A 26,915-nucleotide genomic window follows, 5' to 3' on the forward strand; every position below is an offset into this window, starting at 1 on the left:
TTTTGCATTTTTTTTTTTAATTTTACATTACAAACAGACATTGAAAACGATTATCTTCCAAGGTAATAAAAAGTGTTGATATACACTTTGATATAATTTCTGTGTCAATTTTATAAAATACAGATATATAGTTCAGCTATCATTGCGAATATAGCATTTTAATATGATCATAAAAGCTAGCCTTTAAGGTGGCACAGGGCTATTTACAGTAAGGAAACTTAAGGAAATGTCCCAACAATACTGTCAAGAAAAAAAAAAAAGGATTTTGCTCCTGAGCGTGGCTTGTGGCCTGGCAAAAAGCTCCAGATCAGACGGCAAATAGGAAAGCTCCCTGGGTGACAACAGTTTGGCACAGAAGGATACCTTTTTCCGTGTTCTCATGTCATACACTGCCAATCCTCCTTTTTCTTGCAAATAAATACCTGGGGCTGTTGCCTTGTGGCTTCCCCTCTGAGATCCGGAATGGTCCTTCCATGTGAAGCCAAACTTGGTTGGGTCAAGAAGGGCAGCTCACACACAGCTCTGGCAGCCCCACTGATGGCATTTTTAAAGCGATTCAAAATGCTTCCAGGTGTTCTTGGGCTCTAGGTTGAAGCACGGTGACGTGGAGCGGGTGCCAAGGAGTCCTTGAGGTTCAGCGGGAGAGGTGAGGTCAATGACACATCCGTCAAAAGGAGATTCAACCGCAGCCTGGCGTCACCACAAGCGACTCAGGCATGGAGGTGATGGGGAAAAATGAGACCCATTCGGAGTTACCCTCCATTTGGCCACCGAGGGTGGGGGTGGGGGTGGGGGGTTTGCTGGGCATTCCGGCTAGAACGCTGCAGGGGAATTAGAGAAGGCCGCCCTGATGCGTTATCAGCAGGAGCTGGCTATGTGCCCGGTTGCACGATGGTTCAGAGCTATGGCACCGGGCTGCCTTCTGGCCTGGTTGGGCAAGAGCACAGATCTCATGCTCCGGGAGAATTGGGTGCAGTGCTTCACCCCCACCCACACTGAGGAGGAAGCCCCAGTGCCATCTGGATAGGCAGGCAAAGAAATAATGCTCCCTGCCCCATTATGCCCCATTTGCCTGGCAGACCCTGTTGGAGAGCAGGCAACAAATCTAGAGCTTTGGCTCTCAATCAATCAATAGTATTTATTGAGTGCTTACTACATGCAGAACACTGTTCTAAGTGCTTAGGAGAGTATAATATAACAGAATTAGCAGACACATTCCCTGCCCATAATGAGCTCAATACCAACATTCAATAGCTCTCTCCCCTTACCACGCTCCAGAGGTGAGCAAGAAAATCACAGTCAAATTACATAAAAAGTTCACTGAAGTTCGGCTATGGGTAGGCACTCTGAGTACCAACTTCTCATTTAGAAGTAATTCAGGGCAGCCTGTTAGTAAGGAGCTTAGGGCTTTGGATTGCCACCCAATAAAGACAGCTTCTTGGATGTCCACTACTGAAATTCCTCCTAGTGGTATTTGAAACCAAAAAAGAGCATGACCAATTTGCATAGATCAAACCTCTCCGAGAGAGAGTAAGGTTACGAGAAGGAGTTTCCAGGTCGCAGGATCCATTTGACACAAGACTATAAATAAAGATATACTCTCCCTCTCGCCTGTCTATATCCGTTAGGTCAAGAATTCCATTTGAAGCCATTAGGGGAGAAACTCCACAGAGAGCCAGAATCTCAATCAGCCCAGCTAAAAGAAACCCGAGAGACAAATGGACCGAATTGCTATCGTGATTAAAAAGGGAGGAGGGGTTGATCTTCATTTTTGCAATAATTTAATACACACTATTTGGGACTCATGAATTCTCTCTTTTTACCACTGCGCTGGTGTCAGTATCTTTTAATCTCTAGTGAATGAAGAACAGAGGAAACATTCAGAATAAGACTGAGGGACTGCTGGGTGGGAAAACTCCTTTCTCTTTCTGCCTGTTCACTGACAGTGCTCGGACAAAAATCAACATGCTATAGACTTGCTCTTAGCAGAGGGAAAAAAAACAAACAGCAGATCAGCCCTTGGGAAGCTGGAAATGGACGAGGAATCCCTGAAAAAGGGAGTGTTCCATTCTTTTTTCAAGGGGTACAACACTCCCGGGATCTTTCATCACACTAGCCAATGGGAAGAAGCTTGAGAAACAGCCATTCTTTTCACCATCTCACCCTACTCCTTCCTTGCCCCGATCTCTGACAACTAAGGTTAATGCGTCTCCTACATCTTCTAGGGCTGCTGGGTAGGCCCTCAACCCCAACTCAGCGGCCAATGATGCTTCCAAATAACGGTATTCAGAAACCGTTCCTTACCTCCTCATGAAAGTCATATCGCCCCAGGATTCTTTCGGACAAAAAGCCGGTTGGAAATGTTTAAGCTTGGTTATCGCTGGGGGCTGAACCATAAAAATTAGAACTCTGTTTTCCAGAGAGAGCTGCAGGGGAGTAGGAGTGGGGAGAAGTGTGTGTCGTGGGGGTGGAACTTCTGCTGAATATGTTGCGCTTGTGCAAATGTTCCGTGCAACTGAATTTACCGGAAAGATACATGGAACTGCGCTCTGCTGCCTTCCAAAAGCTATGTATATACAGTATACATGTACACATATATAAAACAACAATCTCACCACAAGCAAGTCCAGAAGTCCCAGTGCACCTTCATCTTCTATTATATACACATTGGACAAGTTACCGCCCGAGGGTCCTTCTGTCCCAACTAAAACAATGTTTCTGGAAACCCCGAGGTCACTGGCGAAATGGCTTCCATCAAACCATATGTGCAGATACCTGGGAGGATGGCAGCGTTAGACTCCCGAGAGCCCTCGAGTCAAAGAAATTCTGCTGCCCCCCATTACCCAGCAAGGGCACTCCCTCCACCGGGGGCAGAATCTGCCTGTCGGTCATGGTTCCGCTCGGCGAGGAACCCAGGAAGCTTCCTTGGGAAGAAACGATTTTCTCCGGACTGGCAGCCAGTTTGGGGGAGGTGGAGAAGTTGTATCCATACAAGGCACAGGGGCTGTGCAAGCGGAAGGCGTTGTAAGGCCCTGGTGGGGTCTGGTGGTGGCAAAGGCGTTGCCAGAGGGTGAGGGCATGAGGTAACTGGAGCTGGGGGACATCCCGGAGATCTGCATGGACAGGCCGGTCTGCGGGCAGCCGAAGGCCTCGCCATCGTTGCCCGCCATGGACATGTTCACCGTGGCGCCGCTCGCCACGCCAACGTACGAGGGAGTCCGCGGGGGGGGCAAAGGTCTCGCTGCCGGGGCTGCTCAGCCGGTTGTACGTCTCGGCAAGGAGGTGCCGTAGCGGTTCAGGGTCAGGCCGGGCCGGGCGCAGGCGGAGTAGTCAGCTGGGGCCAGGCTGCACAGCTGACCGGAGTTGGGGCCGAGGTGGAAGGCGGGTGAGGAGCACGGGGAGCCGGGGAGGAGGTGGGGTGGGCGCTGGAACCCCGTTCCCTGAGCCTTGAAGCAAGGGGGACGAGCCTGCACTTCCTGAAAGAGAAGAGGCAAGACGTCACTGGGAAATGCCACATGGCTGGCTGGAGCTCCCTGCAAGGCTTGAGAATCGGGAGGCCTGATGACTATGTTGGAGATCCTACAATATGCAAAGCAATGTCCTACCCAGAAACTAGAATGGGATGCCTTTCCACCACCGGTGCAAGGCTGGAAGTCATCAAATCACACATAATCTGCCCTCCCCTTTCTGCTGGGCTTCTCGTTCATCAATCATTGGTATTTATAGAGGGCTAAATGTGGGCAGATCAAACAGTACTGAGTATTAAGCACTTGGAAGAATATGATAGAGTTGGTAGACATGATCCCTGTCCATAATTCCTGCAGGAAGCCTCTCCCGATTAATAAAGTTATTTGTTAAACACCTACTCTGTGTCAAGCACTGAACTGAGTGCTGGGGTGGATACAAGATAATCAGGTCAGTCACAGCTTGTCCCATATGGGGCTCACAGTCTTCATAGAAGGGACAACAGGTCTTTTATTCCCATTTTACAGATGAAGAAACAGAGGCACAGAGTAGTGAAGTGATTTGCCCAAGGTCACATGCAGGCAAGTTACAGAGCTGTCATTGGGCTTCTAGACACTTTGCAGGCATTAGAACTTACATCTACAGGACCATCGCAGAAGCAACTGGACAGGAAATAAGCTGATGTCTATAGATGCCACTCAATCCCCAAAAGTCTCCATCCCTTACTCCCAACTCTGTTGCTGCTGTTTGGAGGACAGTTGTCCTGAGAAACAAATGACTGGCTTTCAACAATAAGTTACTCTTAGCTTTCTGGTGGATTCTGCAGGGTCCCACCTGTTCTATCTCAAACATTCTCTCTGGCTCCATGAAATCAGACAATATAGTGGAGTGGAGAAACTCTAGCACAGTAGAGTTTGAAACACTCAGAGTTTGTACAACCAGCATGTACAATCAGGGCTTACAAACACTATTTTTGATACATCCTCCCCCTCCACTACTTCCAAGGTACTTCCAAAGGGGAAGACAGACACTGAGGAGACAACTGCCCCTGTAACAATTTTAAGTGGGTTGTTGTCTTCTTGAGCACCAGCTTACAAACCCTGGCCCTTCATTTCCTTGAAATTTGACCGAAGGCCCTCCCCTACTCATCACGTACCTTGTTTGGGGATGCCAGGGATGTCTTCGAAAGTCAACGTTCGCAGAGAGGGTCTCCAGAATGCATATGATTCGACCAAAGCTTCCAATCCCATTCTGCAAGAAACAGCCATATCATTTTTTCTGCTAACTAAAATTTAACCTCTCACATCCTTCCTGGGCGGTCTATATAAACCTCAAGCTGTATTCCTTAGCAAATGGACTGAAGACTCAGGAAACTGCTTTTCCCAGGATGGCAAAGAGATTCTGGTTCTTTTTCGCTGTTGACTGGGGAGGCAGAAACCTCCAAATGAATGCTCAGTCAGTGTCAACAATTCACCTCAGGAAACAAAACCCCTAGGATAGGAAAAGATCAGGGAAGGGGGAAGGATTTTGATAGTGAGCCACACTAACCCCTGCCATCACCTACTAGCTGTTCAGAGCCCCGGTTCTGAGAAAACAGTGACCTATATCTCCCTTTCCCTGCCTCTTCCGATCTTGAACCCAGAGGGCAATCTGTTGGGGAATTTTTGGCAGTAGAAAGTAAGAGTCCTACTGAGACTGTAGTACCCAATCACAATGGCAACTGACCTTAGATGGCACCAAGGTGCCCTTTGGGGAGATAGCCCTCAGTAAGGACTGTTGGTTGGCCAGCTGGCTGAAGGAGCTTGCTAATAGGCAAATAAGAAAGACCCACTTTGGATGGACTAAACTCTGATCTTTGAAGGAAAGGACACTGGAAAACAGTTTAGGGGTGGCTATCCTCTCATAAGAGATACCAGCGTGGCTTAGTGGATAGAGCAAGGGCCTGGGAGTCAGAAGGAGCTGAGTTCTAATCCTGACTCTGCCACTCTGCTGTGTGATCTTGGGCAAGTCATTTCACTTTTCTGTGCCTCAGTTACCTCAGCTGGCAAAGGGAGTAAGACTGTGAGCCCTTTGTGCTATAGGGAACTGTCTCTCACCCAATTAGCTTGCACCTACCCCAGCACTTAGTACAGTGTCTGGCACAAAGTAAGTGCTTACAAATACCACAATTATTATTTAAGAAACCTTACTGAAATAGAGTCAGGGGCTGGTCCCTGACACTTGCTCATCATAGCAGCCCAGGTACTGAACATCAAAACTGGGTCAGGCAGGTATGGCCTCCTCAGAAATATTTTTATCCTTCATGGAGTATTTCTTATTTATAGCTCTTTGGTCTGCATGTAAGCTCAGTCTTCCCCCATTACAGTGCAGCTCTGTGATAGCAGGGAGCATGTCTTACTTCCTGGGTACATCTAGGCCGCAAATGCCACCGGGGACCCTGCAGAAGGACAGGTTCTGCGTGGTTCCCGGGAATGATCTGGCTGCGACTCTAGCCTTGGACATGAGCAGCATTAGGCTCGATGCTGCATCAACAGGTGGTGAAGCCCCACGCCTGTGTGGGTCAGGTCACCTCCCCAAGGGACGGGTGCATCTCCTGTGTATTTCTGTCCCTTGGCTGCTGATCGGTATGATCCATAACACTCAGTGCTCTGGAAGCTGGCTGACTTACTGAGAGTCTGTCCTTCAGATCCCAGAGCGGGGCTGCCTCTGCCTCCTGGCTCCTTTCCCTCATGAGGCCTGAGAGAATGCAGAATACCGCACTGTCCGGAATTCCTCCCCACCACTCAAAATGACAGCAAATCCCCAGGGTGTTGGGGATGGCTGATTTATAAAGGTGCAAGTTTCCTACAAACGCTGCACGCCTGCCAGGGTCCTTTAATTCGCAATCCCTGTAATAAAACTCGTTCCGGTTCCATGAGGCATCCTGTCTTTGTTACACCCCAACAGCTAGGCATATAAGGGCACTCCTTCATGAGGAAGAAACTGTCTCTTTTGGGTCAACTCTGAGGGCTCTGGTCAGCTCAGAAGTGTCCACAAAGCAACTGGCAGGGAGACTGGAGACTGGAAGGCCTGGGAGTGGAAAAGGAAGAGCCGGGGAGGGAGGGAAAGGAGGGAGACTATGAAGCTATGAGGACAGCTGCGGTGAGGGAAACCATCAGAGAAAGAATCTGGCTACAGAGGGGTCAGGAGCAGTGACCGGCGCGAAGGCAGAGGCAGGGTCAGGAGCAGCCCGAGTTTTTATACATATGGTACTCACTGCGGTTGGATACAATGGACTGATTCGCTGGTGGCCCGTCCCCTGCCACCCAGTTGGCTAAACGTTCAGTGGAAAAACAACCCAGGGAAGTCTTTGGCCTGAGTTTCTTTGGCTTCGTGGTGCCAGTGTGACACCCAGGCCCCCCAACCTGGAATATGGGGTGGGCCGAATGGAATAATCTTCTCCTCACTGCTAGGTAGCATATGACTCTCAGAGGAACGGAAGGGATGCTCCATTCCAACGGAATGTAACTTGGGATAACGAGTTGGAATGGTCAAAGGAAGTTAGATCCAGATGGGGAACGCCTCCAGTAAGACCACAGATGACTAACCGAGTGGTCAAAAGACTTTTTCAAAGTCTGAGAGACTGGTGGTATTTGGGTTGTGAACTAAGGCTAAACACTCTAGGGTTTTAAAAGGTTATTCTTGAATTTCTTAAAGGAAATTCAAGGAGAAGCAGCGTTACCTAGTGGAAAGAGAACAGGCCTGGGAAGTCCAGAGGACCTAATCCCAACTACTTGACTGCTGTGTGATCTTGGGCAAATCTCTGTGCTCAGTTCCCTCATCTGCAAAATGGGGAATTAAGACTGTAAGCGCCATGTGGAACAACCTGATTACCTTCTATCTACCCCAGTGGCTTAGAACAGTGTTTGGCACTAGTAAGCGTTTAACAAATGCCACCACTATTATTATTATTTACACAGCGCTTTGAACAGTGCATTGACAATAGTAAGCACTTCAAAATAACATAATTATTATGTCTTCCAACATTCAGTACGATGATACGCTTATGATCAAAACTAAGTCAATGCCAGTCACCCCAATTTTATTTATTGAGTGATTACTGTGTGCAGAGCACTGTACTAAGCGCTAGGGAGAATACAATATAACAGAGTTGGTAGACTTGTTTCCTACTGACTACTACCACTACTCTAACCACTAAACTAATCTAGGATCAATCCTGAGCCTTAATACATGTTGCTTTAAAGGTGTCAATTAATAATATCTAACTAAATTTCTTAAACAGCTTTCCCCCTCAACTGTCCTCTGACCTTAACAATGGATGGGACCCTGGGACCTTTTCATAACTTGCTTTGGGACTATCTTATAAAAACAGATGAAGAATAGCCAAGGTATTCCCAGCCAAAGGCCAGGTCCACAAGGGAAGCCAAGCCTAACTACAAAGCATTTACTTCTCCCAGCTGAATCATATCACTACACCCTTCTACGTCAATCTGCCACTCCCCGAGTCTCCCCAGCAGGGTGGGCCCCTGCCTACTGCTGGGGCTCACGAGCATCTGCTCAGAGATTGTGGGGTGGGAAGGGGAGAGAGGGGATCCACCATCATCATCGCCCCTTGCAGAGACTCCAGGCGAGAGCCCAGAGCAAAACATCTGCCAAGTTGGAAATGGTATGGCTCGAGGGAAATTCACCTTTTCTCCCTTTTCACACTGCCAGAATCCAGAAGGGATCATGGACATTTTGCAGGAAGCGGTTAGAAAATCTTTATTAGTTGAAACTGGCCTAAAGAAGAAAAAAGAATGCCTTCTTTTTCTCCAATAATGGAGACTTTCGCTTCTAGTTAAAGCAGAGATAAAAGCACCGCCTGGAGGATTGGAGCCAAGCGATAATTTATACAAGATGCTTTTTGAACAATTTCACATTTTATCACGAACCTAATTTATGCTATCAAATGGCCCGGTTTATTTAGCAAAAATCTAAGGCTTTTCCTGAAGCATTTAAGAGCAGTACTTTTTGTACTTCCTGAGTAAAACAATTTTATAGGGTCAAACCTAAGGCTAACTGAAGAACGAAACTAGTCTCAGCACATAAATTCCCCTTCACTTAGCAACGTTCTGAGCAAGAGCTCGTAAGGCTGAAGCTACTGATTCTTATAAACAATCTGGAATGGGCTATAAAGGGCCTGGAAGGAAAGATTTTTAATTAAACAGAATTGTTATCGATTGAAGCAACTCCAGTCTTTTGTTTAATCTTGCCTTGTTCAACTTGTTACTACACATAGGAAGAAAAGCAAAAATAAGAAAGGAAACGGGTGGTATGCTTTACTGTGATAGGTGGGCTGAGGTAGCCACAGGAGCAGACTGCCTTTGACTCAAACCTTTTTTGATGAAGGCCAAATCCCACTTTTTTAAAAAATTCAGGCAGGCTTTGAATTAAAATGTTAATGGAGATCTAGGGATGATTTTCAGCATGAACCATCTGCCTTTTGTATCTTTCTCGTCTAAATAGCCAATGAGCAGTAAGGGCTACGCTTAGCCCAGAGGAACCAGTGCCCGGCTGTCCAAATTCTGGATTTGGCCCTTCCAAGGAAACACCTTGGCAGGTATTATCTCTACCAATTTCATTGTTTTGTATTTTCCTAAGCATTTATTGCTGTGCTCAATGGCAGGAAGCACTCAAGAACTGCCATTGATTAATTGACTGACTACCTTTCAAGGAAGGTGGGAGGGAGGAATATGAAGGGAAAGTATCTAAAGGCCACGCATGGACTGAAATGTCTCTCATCAGGAGCCCGTAGAGCGACTTGCTATTCTATTCAAGACTCCTAGCACATGGTTCAGAAGACCCACTCATCCGCTATCTTTAGGATTTCAGAGAAATAACTCCTCCTAAATCATCTGAATGTCTCTTTTGTCAAAATTGCAGCTATATGAGAAGCAGCGTGACTTAGTGGAAAGAGCACAGGGCCTGAGAGCAGAGGACATGGATTCTTATCTTGGCTCCACCACGTCTGCTGTGTGACTGCAGGCAAGTTCACTTCACTTCTCTGTGCTTCAGTTACCTCATCTGCAAAATGGGGTTTAAGACTGTGAGCCCCATTCAGGACATGGACTTGTGTCCCAAGCTGCATCAGCCCAGGGTCTACCCCAGTGCTTAGTACAGGTGGTCTGGCTCGTACTAAACTCTTAACAAATACTATTTAAAAAAACAAAATCAACCAAAAAAATCTAGTTGAATTCTAGGATATTATCTAAGACTAAATATAATCTGACTGTACTGTATCTACCCTGATGCTTAGCATATAGTACAGTGTTTTGCACAAAATAAGCACACAATAAATACAATTGAATGAATAGTACTTGGCACGTTTAGCAAACATTACAATTATTATCTCTCCTAATTCTTGCCAAAAACATCTCTCCTAATCAACACGGAAGGGCTGGACTGCCACAAGTACTGGGCATCCTTCTTGTGAAAAATAAATTTCATTCATGCTCCCCTAGGTCTTTCCCACAACTCTTTTTTGGGGAAAAAGTCCCCTCCTCTCTTCCCCCTAACAGCCCCAAAGTGTTTCCATCTGTACGAGGGGGTGGAGTTGACATTCATAGCAGGAGGACACTGACAGTAGAAAGTGTAGTTCATGTAATCAACACTGACAGCCAGACCAGATCATTCGGAGCCCAGAGTGGATTTACAGAGGGGGTGATATTGGGACTATCCACTTAATCAAATTCAAGACAACAGCCAGTTCTCCCTTTAACTGAAATCCCAGCTGAATTCTCTGAAACAAGTACGTGAAGCAGAGAAGAATCAATTTCTGGGATGAGGTTTTCATGACGAAGGAGAGGTGAGGAATGGAAAATCTTGGCCATGGGAGGAAAAAGCCTCTGAGATTCAGCTTCAAGAAGGTACCCAACAGCAACTTGTGTTTCAAAGGACCGACGGGCTCTTGCATGTCACATGATACCACATGGGCAGAACCTTAACTGCTGTACCCTAAGCTTTCGCCATCTTACAAAGGACAACCTTGGCTTGCTATGTGTTTCACAAGGATATGGAATTAGACCATAGAGGAGACAATATGAAAGAAGTACTAGCAATCTGGGGGGAAAGGTGTATGGAACATATGTGATTTGATGAGAAATTCATCACTGTGTCTATCCTTGGCACACATTAAAAGCTGCTGGGTATTTTATAGGGAGCTACAGTTGTTAAAAGATCATTACAATGATTCAATAAAAATAAGAGTGTGAAAATGATCAGGGTAGAGTGGGGTGTGGGAGGGTCTCTGCATTGCCTAATATAAAGTGATTGGCAAATGTTTTAAAAAGCAGCAGGCTGTGCTGCTTACTGTGTTGCAAATTCCAGGAAGATTCCTTTTTTGCTAAGAACCCAGAAGAAATACATTGTTTGGTGGGGAGACTGAGTAGAGATGGTGCTTTGACAGCAGATTCAAAGCAGAACAAATTCTGCCAGGAAACAACCTTGTAGTGCCACGGGTAGCAATGCTCCTCATCCCATTGGTGGGGTTTGGAGATCCCTTATATACAGTCTTTATGATATAACCTGTTCCCGCCTCTGGAGAGGAGGAAAAATGAGGAGGCACTCACTAAAACGCCAGGCTGAATTTTTACTTCCTCTATAAACACCGGAAAGTTTCAGCTACAGCCATGAATGCTCAACAGGGTCAGCCAATGTCAAACACTCTAAAATAATGGCCGGAATGACCTCTGTCCCTGATCTGTTGCTGAATTGTACTTTCCAAGTGCTTAATACAGTGCTCTGCACACAGTAAGCGCTCAATAAATACGATTGAATGAATGAATTAATTAATTGGAACAGGCAACACTTCTCATTGCCCATAAATAATAGGCCATAACTTACCTATTTCGGCCCGAGTCTCGGAATCCCTTGGCAAATGGATTCCTGTCAATCTTCAGTCGAGTAATCTGGAGGAGGGTAAAGAAAACAAAAATTAGACTGAAGAGAAGCAGCGCAGCCCAGTGGAAAGAGCATGGGCCTGTGAGTCTGAGGACCTGTGTCCAAATCCTGGCTCTGTCACTTGTCTACTCTGTGACCTCGGGCAGGTCTCTTAACTTCTCTGTGCCTCAGTTATCTCATCTGTAAAATGGAGATTAAGACTGTGAGCTACATGTGGGACATGAACTGTGTCCTACCTGATTAGCTTGTATCTATGCCAGTGCTCAGGAGTGTGGCACATAGTAAGCAATTAACAAATTTAAAAAAAAAAAGACAAAACAACCCCAACTGAATCATTACCTAAAACAAATTTGGAGCAAATAGACCCATGCATGGGGAGGGGATGTCAAAAATTTCTTTCCCACAGCTACCTACAATTCCAAAAGATATGCATAAATTCCTCCAAAACTTTTCCTGTGTGGAATTATGGGATTTTAGAGCTAAAAAGGGATCCTGAGGGTTCATCTAGTCCACAAAGCAGGGCCATACCCCAGGAAGATGACTGCCTACACCATTTTTGAAGACTTCAGGAGAAGGTTATCCAACAAACAACAAAGTGGTCCCCATTTCTAGGTTAAGCATCTCATGACCATAAAATGATCTTCTAAAAAAGATGCAGACTCAGCCTTAAGTCCATCTCATTGTGGCTTCACCCTGTTTTCTCTTGTTCTTCCCTAAGGGTAAAAGGGAAATGGATAGCCCCCATTTTCTATCAGAATTTAGTTAGGGTATTTATTAAGTGCTTACTATGTACCCAACATCATGCTAAGTGCTGGGATAGATTCACAATAATATCTCCACATATTTGAAGAATGTTATTAAACTGACACTCAGCCTTCTCTTCTCAGGACTGAATAACTCCAGTTCTTTAAACTTTTCTCTAAGACCGTTATTTTCCAGCTCCCACAAGCCTTCTCTGGTGCTCTCTGAACACTTCGAGCTTGCTGCTTTAGTTACGAATCCCAGAGCTGGCCCTGTGTTTGGATAATGATCTAACCGGGGCAAGTATATTGGGAATTCCTACAAACTAACTATATTTCTCAAAGCAGGCAACTTTGGATTTAAGGCAGTCCCCTAAAATCTGATTGTTATGGCCCAATATTTTTCTATTCCCTACAGATGCCACATCAGAATAAAATAAACAGAAAGCAAGCTGGGATTGAATGAAAACAAGTGTATCTGATACCTCAAAAACTTGTGCTGTTAGACACCATGCATTGAGCCTATTAATTGGAGCAATGTTATGGACATTCCAACCCCATCCTGCCCCAAATGGCTATATGGCTATCTGTTCGCATCAGAGGTGACAAGACTAAAGATTGCACATGGCACAGAGGAAGGAGTGAGTCCTCTAACAGCTTGGAGAGGACACTCCTTAGAGGTGACATGTCTACATCAACCACCTGCCCCGCCGCCGTTGGCTTGGATGCAGAACTCATTGCTTGTTGTTATTCTTTGGCCAGATTTATACAAAAAAACTAATTTTACTCTCCTTTGGTCTCAGAAACTTCAATAAAGTAGTGCACTTCCTGACTTTCTCTTCCAGTCCCTCTCCTACTCCCTCCCCCTTACCCCACACTCCGCCCATCACCATTAACCTGTTGATTTTGGTATGCGGTGACTGTGGTAAAGCAGTCTCCGGGAAAGGAGAATGCTTACACTCCTTCTCTGATGGGATAGGTTTGACAGGTGAAAGGTCATTCGCCGCAGTCTTTGCGGATGACGTGGACGCCGAGGTTGATAATTTGTGCATAGAATGAAGAATAATCTAGATCCCCAAAAGAAAAACAAAATCCATCAGAAAGGCTTTCCAAATGACTAGTGCTCCCAGTCATTTTTATAGGGACATCATGATCTCTTGGTTATCAAAACTATCTCTTGGAAATTAAACCTAAAGGGATGCCCATTATCCAATTTTGAGGAATTAAAAAACCTGCTTTACAATCAATTAGGACTTAAACTACTGCCCTTTTTACACTTGCACAAAGTACACAGGAGAGCTATTCCAAACGCATATCAACTGAAGGGATGGGGCTCAAATTCTCAAGTTGGTTTTGCCTCCAGTTCATAACACATATTTATTCATAGAATGAAACTTTAATACCAAAATCCTCTATATTACATAGTAAACACTTAACAAGTGTATAAAAAAAGTATTATTATAGTAACAACTCTAGCACATTCTCATTCAGCATCTGATGCCATCAACAAGAGGTCTGAACCAGAAAAGGATTCCTGCCTCTACCACCACAACGATGCTTTGAATTTCATTTCCAGAAATCAACAAAAAGTTCTTACTCTTTGTTTCATACTCAATCATATACTTTAATTAGCATATTATCTAGTTCATGTTTCTTAGTATTTTAAAACAAACACTGCAACTCATTCTCACCATTACCAGAAAGAAAATGTGAACTCAACTACATTTACTCATTTATGGGAGCTTTTTCTGGCTACTGCTTCTGGGCCCTTAAAAATATATATCAACTTTCATCTGGTATTTTAGAACTTTCCAATATCAATTTTAAGCTGTGTGTGTAACCATTATAAAAAGTTCTAAGTGTTCTAGCCGTTTACTTTGTAGTCTCCCATTCTTTTCCCTCTGTCTCCCTCTTCAGATTCCTACCTGGTGCCACTTCCTGGCCTTTGTTCTATTAGCCAAGCTTGTTAACAGTAATAATTTTATTAATATTAAAAAGTTTTCAACAATAATCCCATATGGTTAAAATCAGAGAAATTAAATTATAGCCCCAAACTGGAGACTTACGAGAATGAATGATATAGCTGACTTGTACAGGAGACAGAAAAAAAACCCTCTCCAACCCCCCAAAATATCATCTTCCCTAACTCCCAGAAAGTGAAAATGTACCCTTTCTGTTGTAACAAGTATTTAATAATAATAATTTTAATAATAATAATGATTATATTTGTTAAGCACTTACAGTATCCAAGCACTCTTCTGAGCACTGGGAATCAGTATTTTAGCTGTCAGAAGCAACAGTAAACTGAAGTTTGATGACATTTAAGAAAGCTCTGAACTAAATTTTCATGGACACGCCAGAATGGAGGAAAAGTGGTTAGGGTCCAAACTCATTAGAGGAGATAATCTTTTTGAAATTGGGCAGCATTTATCATTTAATTGCATATATTGAGTGCTTACTGTGTGCAGAGCACTGTACTAAGCCCTTGGAAAGTACAATTCAACACAAATAGAGACAATTTCCTACCCAAAACGAGTCTCACATACCAGAAATGAGTCATGGGTCTGTTTGATAGAAACAGCAGGATTGGATTAGGTTAAATTTTTATCAAGCAGATAAGAGGGAGAGTGGAAACGGAAACTGCAGGGATTCAACAGCTTTGGTGCAAGTGATAATCTTGGAAGCCCCAAGATGGTGATGGAGAGGAGAGGGCAAACACCACCAGGACAAAGCAACTAAATAGACTGCATCACAGCACTTTGTTCTGTTCAGAACTTCACCTAGAGCAGAAAGGCCCCTTGTAGGTATTGGAATTCAAGGTCCTTTGAACCTGGAGGTTCTTTTGATCTGGGATAGCGCCTGTATTTCTCTGGTTTGAAAGGCAGGTTAGTTGTGTTCTTTCTTCCTTCACTCATTCGAGAAACAGTTTTAAAGACATAAGTAAACCATGGACAGCTGGGAGGCAACTGAAGGCAGGTTCATTGAGAATCTGGTAATCAGGAAATTCAGATCAAAGGCTTCGACACTGCAAAAACCAAAATACAGAAACAATATGGTGCCAGGCTCAGGATGTGACATTTACTAGGGGAAATCTTTTCAGAGGCACCCCGGCATGATAGGAGTCCCAATCACACATTGGTCTCACCAGCACACTCACTTGGACTGTTGGAATCTGGCTATCAGAAGCATCATCTGCGCACACACGGCACACACACACACACACAACAAGCTGAAATTGGTCTGTCCAAGCCAAGATTGGGACTAAGAAAAAGTGAAAACAAAAGGAATAAGATTAAAAGGAAGCATAGTGTGAAAAAGCTGATCCACCATAGTTATGGTCGGGTCACAAAACTAGCTTTGTCTTGGAGCTCCCAGATTGCATCCCAGAATCAGCATATGCCTACAAGAAAATGAGTGAAGTTATCTGATTTCAAGGGGTCCTCACACCTTTCCTCTGGAAGCATTCATTTTTTTTCAAAGGAATATTCCAACTCTGGGTACTCTCTTCTGGAAGGATGAATTTCAGGATTTTGAGGCAGAGATGCTTCTGAAGAGCCTCATTATAGCCTGGAGGGGATAAAGTGGAAACTGAACCTCCCAACCTCTCCCCTCTCCAGGTTGTAAGGGAAACGGCTTTCTGCAATATCCCAACAAGGCTGTCTGCAGCCTAGGTGCAGCTCCTAATTAGCGCCAACAAGTGAAAGCCCCACAGTGAGCTAGAATGGCTGCATTTGAATAGTTTTGTCATTGGCTGTAGCAAGGAAGCAAACTCCTTCAGCAGAACCTTTCTCCAGGAGTTCTTCATTTCAAGTAGTTGGCAAGCCCTCCATAGATACGGAATGTTCAATAAAGATCTGAAAAGGCCAGGGCCTTTGGGACAGTTTCCTCTGGACCGCATCAGGGTTTGGTGATTATTTGAAGTTTTTCATGTATTTTAAATTTTATTAATAAGAGTTGCAGCCAAATCACTCATACCAGTGGCTATCTGTGACATCATTGAGGTCCGATTGTGTGGGGCGGCATCAGGGAGATTTTTTGCTTTGAGAATTAATTTTGAACAGAAGCTGAACATTCCCAACTTGAGCCAACTGGAAGTTAAGGAAGAACAAAGAGTGAGGACCTGTGGTAGGGAAACGGGGAAGTCTTCCAATTGCAGTAAATTTCAAAAAAGGGGAAGAAATTGCCTGACCGGCTCTTCAACTTTGATTCCTCAGCCTAGCTAGGGAATGGAGGTACTTGTCCTATAGAAAAGTCAACTGGATCGGGAAGGAAGGATGGTGAGCCTAAAGAGGAAATGCGGAGGCCATAGCGCAGCCTGACCATTCGCAGAATAAACATGGTGGTGGGGGTACCCACCACGTTGGACAACTAGGGAGAAGAGATAAGCACTACCTCTAGTCAAATTCTCTTAGAAGCCTGAAAATAGAGCCCATGTGCTAACCTGGAGGTGTGGAGGGAGGGAAATGAAAGTCCTTGGCATAGAGTGCCCTGAAACTTTCCACCTTTTCTCCTAAAAGTTGGATCAACATTTTTAAACACTCTCATGACAAACCGGTACAATTTCATGTATTTTTACTGTATATTTCTCAGGACATTCAGAACAAGATGAACCTTTAATGAACAACCACTAGGCCAACAATGAAAGAACACGGTTTCCTAGAGAATACAATTTTCTGGGGGTTTGCTTTTCTTGCTATTGATGAATGGTGTGTTTATAAAAATCACCCAGATTTTAGAGGCAGGATTTTATTTTATGGGCATCCTTTATCCCCTCTTGTACCGCTGTAGCAGTTCAATGAGGCTAAGATCCCTGATCTAGATTGCTGTTTGAATTTTCCAGAGTGACGCACTTATGGAAACTGTTCCAATAATTTTAAATCACTTCGTATCAAAAGTAAAGATCTAAATGTACTGGAGCCTAGCAAATATTCTGTGGATTTCAAATCTGAAATAGAGTGTTTGGGTCCTTCCATAAGATTTAAAGATTTCAAATCTCTGTCATCTTGAGGAGAGATTTGTTATGAAGGCTGAGGATATCTTTAATAATAATAAACATGGGAGGCACTTCAATGAAAGTTAGACCATTTTGCCGTATTTAGCCTTAAGAACCATGATTCTTTTCTGCTCAGAAAAATTTTAATGGACATCTCAGTCGCCTGACCCCAGCCTCCTCTTCTTTGATTCTGCATGTTTAAACCACAGCCAAGCAAGAGATAATTGTTCAGTTTGATTCTGCGCATAGGCATAGGAAGATGGGAAACAGTGAGAGAAAATAAGATACCATAGATGGCATTTTGATGCAGCAATAAAAGTTTGGCAATTTTTTTTCTGGACTCTGCAATTGTACTAAGAAACCAACAGGCAATGAATAAGCCAAATAAAGTCGGCCCTATGAAAACACAAGACTCAGCTTTTCTGGCCTCTTGACTTTAGGGTCAGCACATGAGAGACAACCTCCAAAATCATAAACTCTAGTCCATTGATGTTCCAGGCATCTGACTCCCAGGACTATCGGCTGAGGGTGTGAGCCATTTTGATGATTTGCGGGGAGGAAATAATGATGGTAGGAGATGGCCCCGTAAATAGATGCAAGAAGCCTTAGCTTTACCTTGCCATTTTCAGAGAATCAGTGATGCTGCTCTGGAGAGCTAATTACGGTATTTATTAAGGGCTTACTTTGCACCCAACCCAGTGCTAAGTGCTGGGGCAACAATAAATATCATAAATGAGATACCGTCCATGTCCCCCACAGAGCTCACAATCTTGGTAGGGGTAGCAGGGTGTATCATTATATGTGGTTTACCAGGACTGGAAGCCCGATCTCACTAAATTCAAAGTTTTATCTAGGAGAAGTCTAAAACCCTCTTTGACCTTTGGGGAGAGGCCACTTCTGCTCTGCTGGGCCAGAATGCTTACAGCAGGGATGTGGGGAAAATGCTTAATAAACATCTTCACGGCTTCCAAAAAATCTGCTCTTCTCCTTCCCGAATGTTCCACCACACAAAGCTGATATGCATCGGGACCAGGGTTATTGCTGTACATATAGAAATTAACTAAAGCATAAGGGCACCTTGATTAACTCTCTTTTTTGAGTATCATGTCTATTATACTGTTGGGCTGTTTTGGAAAAACCCCAGTTCACATCTGCCATGTTTCAGCAGTGAGGCGAGTAAAAGGAAATAGTAATAGAAGGCATTTTGTCATATTAGATAATGCCATAACTAAACATTTAGAGCTTACAAACAGTAACACTCTAACCACGAGTCTCTGCCAGTGATTGAAGAGTAACAAGCCTCAGCTGGGTTAGGCTCTTGAGGCACAAGGTACGCAATAAATCATTATTTGAGTTAACCCGGCTCTCATGCTGCTCATATTCTGAGTGCCATAATTAGCCCCTCATGGGACATCAGACAAATGTTTAAGTTAAAAAACACATTGCTAATTGAGGTTCCTTTCCACCCAGGTAAGAAAAAACCAAAATTCCTTTTTCACATCTCAAGCAGTTCAGAAAACGGTCTGCCCAAGGACACGCGACCCATTGGCAATGTAAACTTGCTCAGCACCGACGCTGCTCGGACTGGAAAACCAGGAAGGCAGAATGATCCACTCACAGATAGTTTCCAAGGAAAACAACCCCTGGCAGAGATACGGCTGGATACTTACATGTCCCTGGTCATCCAGCTCATTATTGGTGAGCTTCAACTTATCGAAGCTGATCACCTGCCTCATCCACGTCTCTCCGGAGGCTGGCGAGTCTGGATGGATGTACACTCGGGGTGGCACCGGGGAATCAGCATTGCCGGCCACCATCCACTTGGAGCTGTGGTAGACGTACCTGGGAACAAAACCCGGCACTCTGAGCTGTGACATTGTCGATTAGGTCAGAGATGAACTAGCCGATGCTCCAGAACTGCAGAAAGAGCCGATTCCTCTGCACAACTAACCCAAGGGGAATGCAGGGATTTTTTTAAATCAAGTTGCTGCTGTTACTGTTAGAATAATCAAGAACAAAGTATATTTGTTGAAAATGCGGGTGTCTTAATTTTGAAGTCACTCTAATTCAGGTACAAATGTTCCTCAAATCTTGAAGTAATTTAGCATGGCTAAAATCTCTTCAAAGGTCTGTCAGGTGCCTCTGTATTAGATTTTTTTTTAAACCACACCCTGTCGATTAATTATTTAACTGTATTTTTTAAGGTGTGCCTGACATATGGCATAAAACTCCTTTGAGTAGGTTTGATTCTAACTCAAAAATAATTTTTAAAATGTTCAAATATGACAAACTGTAAAATAGACTTCCAAAAATAGCCCTTTAAAATTAACTTTATGATTTGAAAGAAGTATATTAATTTTCTTTAGGATTATAAATCTCAGTAGCTTTGCTGAGGAAAAAAAAAACCCCTTTAAGAATACTAGTTGTGCTAAGGAAAAAATACCCTTTAAAAATACTAATGCAAACATATAGTAGAAGCTACTTGTTATAATTTAAAATAGTCTGCCTTCATCATCAGCATCTTCCAAAATCTACTCAATCAAACCAGAAAACAAACATTAACTTTCCTTGCATGAGTCCTTCACAAAAAGAGGAAAACTGGGAAGTTGACTAGAGGGAAGATTTTGAGATCATTTTAAATTTGGGAAAATGCAGTCCAAAGGTAATTTTAAGTTGCTGAAAGGCATCTGCTCATTTGACGCTTGTTTTATGATTGAAATTGCCCGAGATACACTGCCATCCATTTTGGGGTCTCAGGTAGCTGTTTGTTTCATCTGTATCCAAATGATTCATTTCCTTTTGCTGCCTGGACTGAATGAGTCCTTTAACCCTTCCTTCAGAAAAAAATTCTGGGTTACTTAGGAATTCTCCCCACCCCTCCAACACAAAAATGTGTACATATGTGGACACACATATATATGGGTTTCATGCAAGATATAGTGTTTTGCCTTAACAAACTTTTCTGGATCTGATCTGTTTTGAAAATTCAGAAAATTCTACCAAGTCCAATTTAAAAAACATATAAAACTATCCACTAACTCTCACTGCAAACTATACTAGTTGCCTAATATTTAGAATCTGACTCCATACACTCCTGAAAATAGATAACTAAAATTCAAAGTAAAATACGCTTTGTGACCTGGGGAAAAGAATACACACAAAAGGGTAAAAATATCTTTACATATTATTCAGTACATTGGCAAGACATAAAATATTGAAGAGTTTTGTAAAATATTTGCACTAAACTTGAAGAAGCTACATTTTATGTAAACTTTGAATTTGAATCCTGTACAAATGCCCGAAACTATAAGATTGCAGAAGATACAAAATTGCTTTTTTAAAAAATCTAGAACAGTATTTCCAAAGTTTAAAGTATTTACCATTCAAAATGTCACATCTAGTTTTCCAAATAGTAAAATTTGCAATTGTAGTTTCTTCTATTTGGGAAGGACTTAAAATGGAAATCCTTTCCCAAGTTTACATCAAATAGAGCATTTTAATGGTTAGTGGAATAGGCTGATAGAATTTTAAATTAATGCTTATGTTTAGTTAAAAATAAAAATTTTAGTGGTAATAATAACAGCTCTGCCCACCCCCCCAAAAAAAAATTGTGGGAGACAGATTAGGAGCTAAAAAGGAACACTTTCCAAGTATGTTGAGTTTTATTCTTTTCCCTATCCAAAACCTACAGTGGAAAGAGGATTTTGCTTATAGCTTTCAGTGGGACTCAGATATTAATACTTATTTTCCACTCTGCAGGTATACAAAATAATTGATTTCAATTAAAATTATTCACCAATATGCTTTATGTACAAAACACCAATGCAATCATGGCACAATAAAAGTTATAAACAATAAAGCTGACTTTTCTTTTACCCATTTTATTAGTATTCTGAACTTCATGTGCTAATTAAAATCTGTCTGCTCGTCTAACACCATAGACCTGTTTCAATAAAGCAATTTCCTAAATTAAAAAAATGCAGTGGAAACCAAACCTGATTTCATTTAACAACCTATTAAAGTGGTCTGGCTGTTTACACAAAACAGAAAGAAAGAAGTGAAAAGGATGGCCGACATTAAAAACGGCATCTTCCACCCACTGAAAAACACTTAAAACTTCAAGTTTCAAAATGGTATCACTAAATAGACCATCCTCTAACTCTGGAAGAAGAAAAAAACCTCCAGTGCTCCACAACAACAGAAAAAAAAAATCAGTTTACTACGTGAAATGGGAAAAAAATGCAAATACTGCTTTGTGCTGGAAGAAAAAGGATTTAACTTCAAATCATTCATAAATAGCTTTAGTGAAGTAAGGAAAGCTAATGCATATTTCTTTATAATCCAAAAATGAGAAATAAAAACAAGAAGCTGCCTAAAACATTTATTTTGATAAATCCAAATTTATCAATACAAAGGGTATTTGAAGATTATTTAAATCCCCCCCCAAAAAAAACCCGGAGGAAATCGAATTAAATGTTGCACACAGTATTTTACATTCTAGTTTGGTTTCTCCAAGGGGGAAAAAAAAACATTTCTGCCACTCTTATGCATTTACTCACTATTTTCACGCACAATAGTTTCATGAAAAGCCAATTTTAAAAGGTAAAGGGGGCTTATTTTCAACAGAAAACAAAACTGCATTAAAAATGTCTCCCAACTGGGTAAAAGAAACAGTAATACCCAGTAAAATAACAACAGACTTTTCATCTAAAGATGGACTATGTGCTATACGTAGAAAATTCTAAGAAAACTTAAAATTCTTATGTGATCATAAAACATGCTTAAACTCTAAAATGGTAAAAAAGAATTCTAGACGGGCTGAACCCAGAACAGTCGTCTGGGTACATGGGAGCCAGGATCAGTTCTAAAGACCAGCAATCTGTCTGCTTGATTGCAATTACTGTACCTGTATCTTTTGTTGTCCACCGGTACAATATCCATGGCAATGTAATACTGTTGATGTGGGTCTAAACCTGAGATCTTCACTCTCATAGCTGGAAACATACGTCTGAACAACAACAAAAAATACAAACAAACAAAAAAAGCATTTTTGAAAACACTGGCCCGAAGATGGTGAGAACAGAACTGAGCAGTACATGCATATCTTTGAGATGAACACACAATATCTGCTTTGATTACCAAGAACAAGCTGCCATAAAATGATTGAAAATGTTCAAGTCAACTGTTAAAATCCGACTCTTGTAGGTTTTCAAAGCTGACCAAAGTTTCATTTGGAATTGAAATTCACTCCTGGGCTAACAGAAATAAATGGACTAACGTGTTAGAATCGTTTAAAGCAAGTTGCTCAAGCACATTCCAACAATGCAAAATGTTAAATGAATCTGACTGGAGAACTGAGAATTCAGATTTTGATAATTGGTAATGTTGGAATCCTGGGAATTGATATATTATAGCATGAAATTAAACAAGGTTATTAAAAAAAAAAAAGCACCAGGAATCAATGTGCCACACTCTCCCCAAACAGTATGCTCTTTATTGAGACACGACTTCCTGCCTGCAACATACTAAAGGTGAAGTGCAAAAGTCTCTCTAAGTTTGAAAGGTATAGTAAAACTTCTTTATTGAAAGCAGAAACCAAACACAGGGTAACATGTACCCCCCAATTGTACTTTCTTCAATTCGACAAGAATAATTGAAGAATTGGGAAATTTGAAAAAAATAATGAGAAGAGATTAATTTCTGCCTCTCCCAGTTGCTGCTGCTGGATGGAACACAAAGATACAATCTTTATTAACTGCTATCCGCCCTCTACACCCTAGAGATTTTTAAGTCACAATACAAATAATTCTGTGATACACTTGCCTCAAGCCAAACACAATAATGCCTTTTTTTTTTCACTTCATGTCCTCTTATGGCTTTCCAACGTTCACAAATCTAATTTAGTAATCAGATATTTTATTCTAAAAACACGACTGAAATTAAGGCCAGTTTCTGTGAAAAAGTTGTAAGTGGCTAACTAGTTCTGAATGTTATTTCAGTGCACCTGTAAGAGAGAAAAAGTCTTTAACTGGACTTTTCGTAAGACAAATGTTGCTTTGTGCTGTTTAAGACTGTGTTTCGATCATTAATAAAACCTCTCTGAAAATGTAGAAGGTAGCATATGGATTTAATAAAATATGTTTTTGTAATTTCCAATAACTTTGGATACTTTTATGCTAGCCAGGTTTTTACCATGTGCATCCAGTGGAAGGGGAAAAAAGATTTCTTTAGCAGAACATAATATTCAGAGATTTCATTGTACTTAATGAACAGGAAACTTTAAAACCCCAAATGCTTCTGTGTCCATCTAAAATAAACCCGGACCTGGCTTGCTCACAAATCATTTTATTTGAACCACTTCTTTACGTTCAGGTCTTAGGCTCCGTTCACTAGCTGGATAAATTACTAGAATTTGTTACGACCCATATTTCCCCGTTTGTAAAACCAGATTCCACACCCACAAGTCATTTGATTTCATGTGATTTGGGCAGGAGATCCCTTAGAAATTGTGGAACGGTGCATTTCCCTCCTTGAGCGAGGGCAGGTATTTGTACATCAGAAACTGAACTTGGCCTGTTCATATTTTATTGGGGAGCTTCAAAGAAAATGTTCATTACAGGCCATTAGCAAGAGCTTGAAGCCCCCACATTTCCAACGAATCCTGGTGAGGCAGAAACCCTCTGAGCCGCAAGGTTGGCCTAGGAGAGGCTAGAAATGGGGCATCTGGGACAAATAGGTGGCCTCTCTCTGTTCCCTGACGAACCTCCACAAAAATCCCCTTTGGGGGAAGACACGCCAATCGGCCTTGGTCGTGATTCATTCATTCAGTAGTATTTATTGAGCGCTTACTCTGTGCGGAGCACTGTACGATCGCAGGCCGGGTGGGAAGGGAAGGAAAGGGGCTAAACGAAATAGCAACGAAATTCCACCCTGGATTTGAAATCCCAGCAAGTTCCAAAGGGCCTCAACGATTGGGGGGAGGGGGGGGTTGGGGGTGTGAGGGGCTGGGAAGAAGGGGAAGGGGGTTACCTGCCCGCCTTGGTGATGATCATCTCGGTGCCGATGTCGTGGAAACGTTTCCAGAGTTCAGCCCCTTGCAGGTCCACCCTAGGCGCTTGCGGAGAGCCCGGCCGGGGCAGGACTGGCGGGGCGACCGGAGATCCCTCCGGGCAGGGGCCGGGGGACTCGGATGGGGAGGGTCCGGGGGGAAAACCATCTTCGCCCCCGCCTGGAAAATAGAAACCAGGATAATAATGATAATACCTTTGATTTTTGGAAAGCGCTTTCTATGTGCCAAGCACTGTTCTAAGCGCTGGGGTAGATTCGAGGTCATCAGGTTGTGCTCACAGTCTTCATCCCCACTTTACAGATGAGGTAACTGAGGCAACAGGGAAGTGACTTGCCCAAGGTCCCACAGCCGACAAGCGGCGGAGGCGGAATTAGAACCCATGACCTCTGACTCCCAAGCCCGGGCTCTTTCCACTAAGCCACGCTGCTTCTCAGGATGGTGGGTGGGGGCGCGGGGGAGAAGCTAAAAACCTCTGCCGGGACCCCTTCCCCGTCCACACATGGACACGCAACACACAACACACACACCCCTCCAGGCTCTGGTCCTTTCTCCCACCGGACCCCAAGGCCCTGCAAGGCCCTATGGCCGGCGGCGCCCTCACCCTGTCTGGATCGGGGAGGGAAATATAGCCCAAGTCCGTTTGGACACCCAAGCCGGTCCTCGTCTTATCTGTTTGAACACCCAGGCCGGTCCTCGTCTCCTGCTCCAAGCGGGGAAACTGAGGCTTCGGCTCGGGACGTGCCTCCCACCGGGCTGCCCAGGCCGGGGGCAGAGAGGGGGGATGTGTTGGGGACCCTCCCCCGGGAGCCGGTCCCGTTTCGGGAAACCGGGAAAAGCAATCCCGCATCCGCATTCGCCCGGGGAAGGACCGGACAACCCGTCCGAGGGGAGCGCCGACGGTAAGGGCGTCCAAGAAGTGTCCGCTCGGGCCTTCCCGGCTATGTCTGCGCCCACCCGCGTCCGTTTGCTGAGGTCGTAGCTGGTGCCTGGCCAAGTGAGAAGCACTTAAGAGAAGCAGCGTGGCTTAGTGGAAAAAGTACGAACTTGGGAGTCAGAGATCATGGGTTCTAATCCTGACTTCGCCGCTTGTCAGCTGTGTGACCTTGGGCAAGTCACTTCACTCCTCTGTGCCTCAGTTACCTCATCTGTAAAATGGGGATTAAAACCGTGAGCCCCACGTGGGACGACCTGATTACCTTGTATCCCCCCCCCCCAGCGCTAAGAACAGTGCTTGGCACATAGTAAGCGCTTAACAAATCCCAACCTTATTATTACTGTATCTACCCCAGCGCCGAGAACAGGCTTGGCACATAATAAGCCCTTAACAAATCCCATCATTATTATTATTGTATCTACCCCAGCGTTTAGAACAGTGCTTGGCACATAATAAGCGCTTAACAAACACCCCCATTATTATTACTGTATCTATCCCAGCGCTTAGAACAGTGCGCTTAAACAAACACCACCATTATTATTGTATCTACCCCAGAGCTCAGAACAGTGCTTGGCACAGAGTAAGCGCTTAACAAACACCACCATTATTTTTATTGCATCTACCCCAGAGTTTAGAACAGTGCTTGGCACAGAGTAAGCGCTTAACAAACACCCCCATTATTATTATTGCATCTACCCCAGAGTTTAGAACAGTGCTTGGCACAGAGTAAGCGCTTAACAAACACCCCCATTATTATTATTGCATCTACCGCAGAGTTTAGAACAGTGCTTGGCACAGAGTAAGCGCTTAACAAACACCACCATTATTATTATTGCCTCTACCGCAGAGTTTAGAACAGTGCTTGGCACAGAGTAAGCGCTTAACAAACACCCCCATTATTATTATTGCATCTACCGCAGAGTTTAGAACAGTGCTTGGCACAGAGTAAACGCTTAACAAACACCACCATTATTATTATTGCATCTACCCCAGAGTTTAGAACAGTGCTTGGCACAGAGTAAGCGCTTAACAAACACCCCCATTATTATTATTGCATCTACCGCAGAGTTTAGAACAGTGCTTGGCACAGAGTAAGCGCTTAACAAACACCACCATTATTATTATTGCATCTACCCCAGAGCTTAGAACAGTGCTTGGCACAGAGTAAGCGCTTAACAAATACCACCAACAACAACAGAAAGTGGGCAGAGCGCCGGGCAGAGGGTCGGGGGGCAGACTGGGAAGACTCACCAGCGGGTCCCCGAGAGCCGCGGCCCCTCTCCATCTCGGCGCAGCTCCTGGCGGCCCCGTCTGCGGCGGCCTGGTGGGTTCCTTGGGCCGACCCCTTCTCCGCTCCTTCCTCCCCGCCTTCGGCCGCCTCCTCCTCCTCCTCCTCCTCCTCCTCTGCACCCAGCCTGCGCCGCTTCTGCAGCTGCTGCTGCTCGGCGCCGATCAGCGCCTCCACGGAGAAGGCGTGGGCCCTGAGACTCAAAGTGCCGCCCAGGGCGCCCCTGCGCTTCTCGGCCATGCCCCGCGCCCGGGCGCATACACCCCCTGATCTCCACGCGTGACCTCCCCCGCACCCCCTCCCCCGCAGCCTCGCACCTTCTCCCGCCCTCACCCTGACCCACTCCCACCCCCCCAAAAAACTCAACCCTCTGCGCTCGGTGGCACCGGCCAGTCCTTGCGCCTTCCGCGCAAACGTTTAGCGCTTCCTCTCCCCCGGCTGGTCCTTAAATCCGGCCCCCGGCCAGAGCTCTAGCCAAGTTTTTTTTT

The 26,915-nt window shown here is 44.0% G+C and overlaps 1 protein-coding gene across 1 annotated transcript; it reads right to left on the reverse strand.

Annotated features, from left to right (window-relative positions):
• On the reverse strand, positions 1-26,688 carry TBX18 (T-box transcription factor 18). The gene is given in 13 exon segments (XM_029047612.2): positions 1-3,029; positions 3,032-3,227; positions 3,229-3,281; positions 3,284-3,420; positions 3,422-3,476; positions 4,622-4,716; positions 11,347-11,411; positions 13,041-13,172; positions 13,175-13,210; positions 18,807-18,978; positions 22,043-22,144; positions 24,166-24,364; positions 26,391-26,688. Coding segments are annotated over 13 exon segments (1,794 nt in total). The 5' UTR covers positions 26,668-26,688; the 3' UTR covers positions 1-2,754.
• Between the last annotated feature and the right edge of the window lie 227 nt (positions 26,689-26,915).

This window comes from Ornithorhynchus anatinus, chromosome 19 (genome assembly GCF_004115215.2).
Source record: "Ornithorhynchus anatinus isolate Pmale09 chromosome 19, mOrnAna1.pri.v4, whole genome shotgun sequence".
Classification (NCBI taxonomy): Eukaryota; Metazoa; Chordata; class Mammalia; order Monotremata; family Ornithorhynchidae; genus Ornithorhynchus; species Ornithorhynchus anatinus.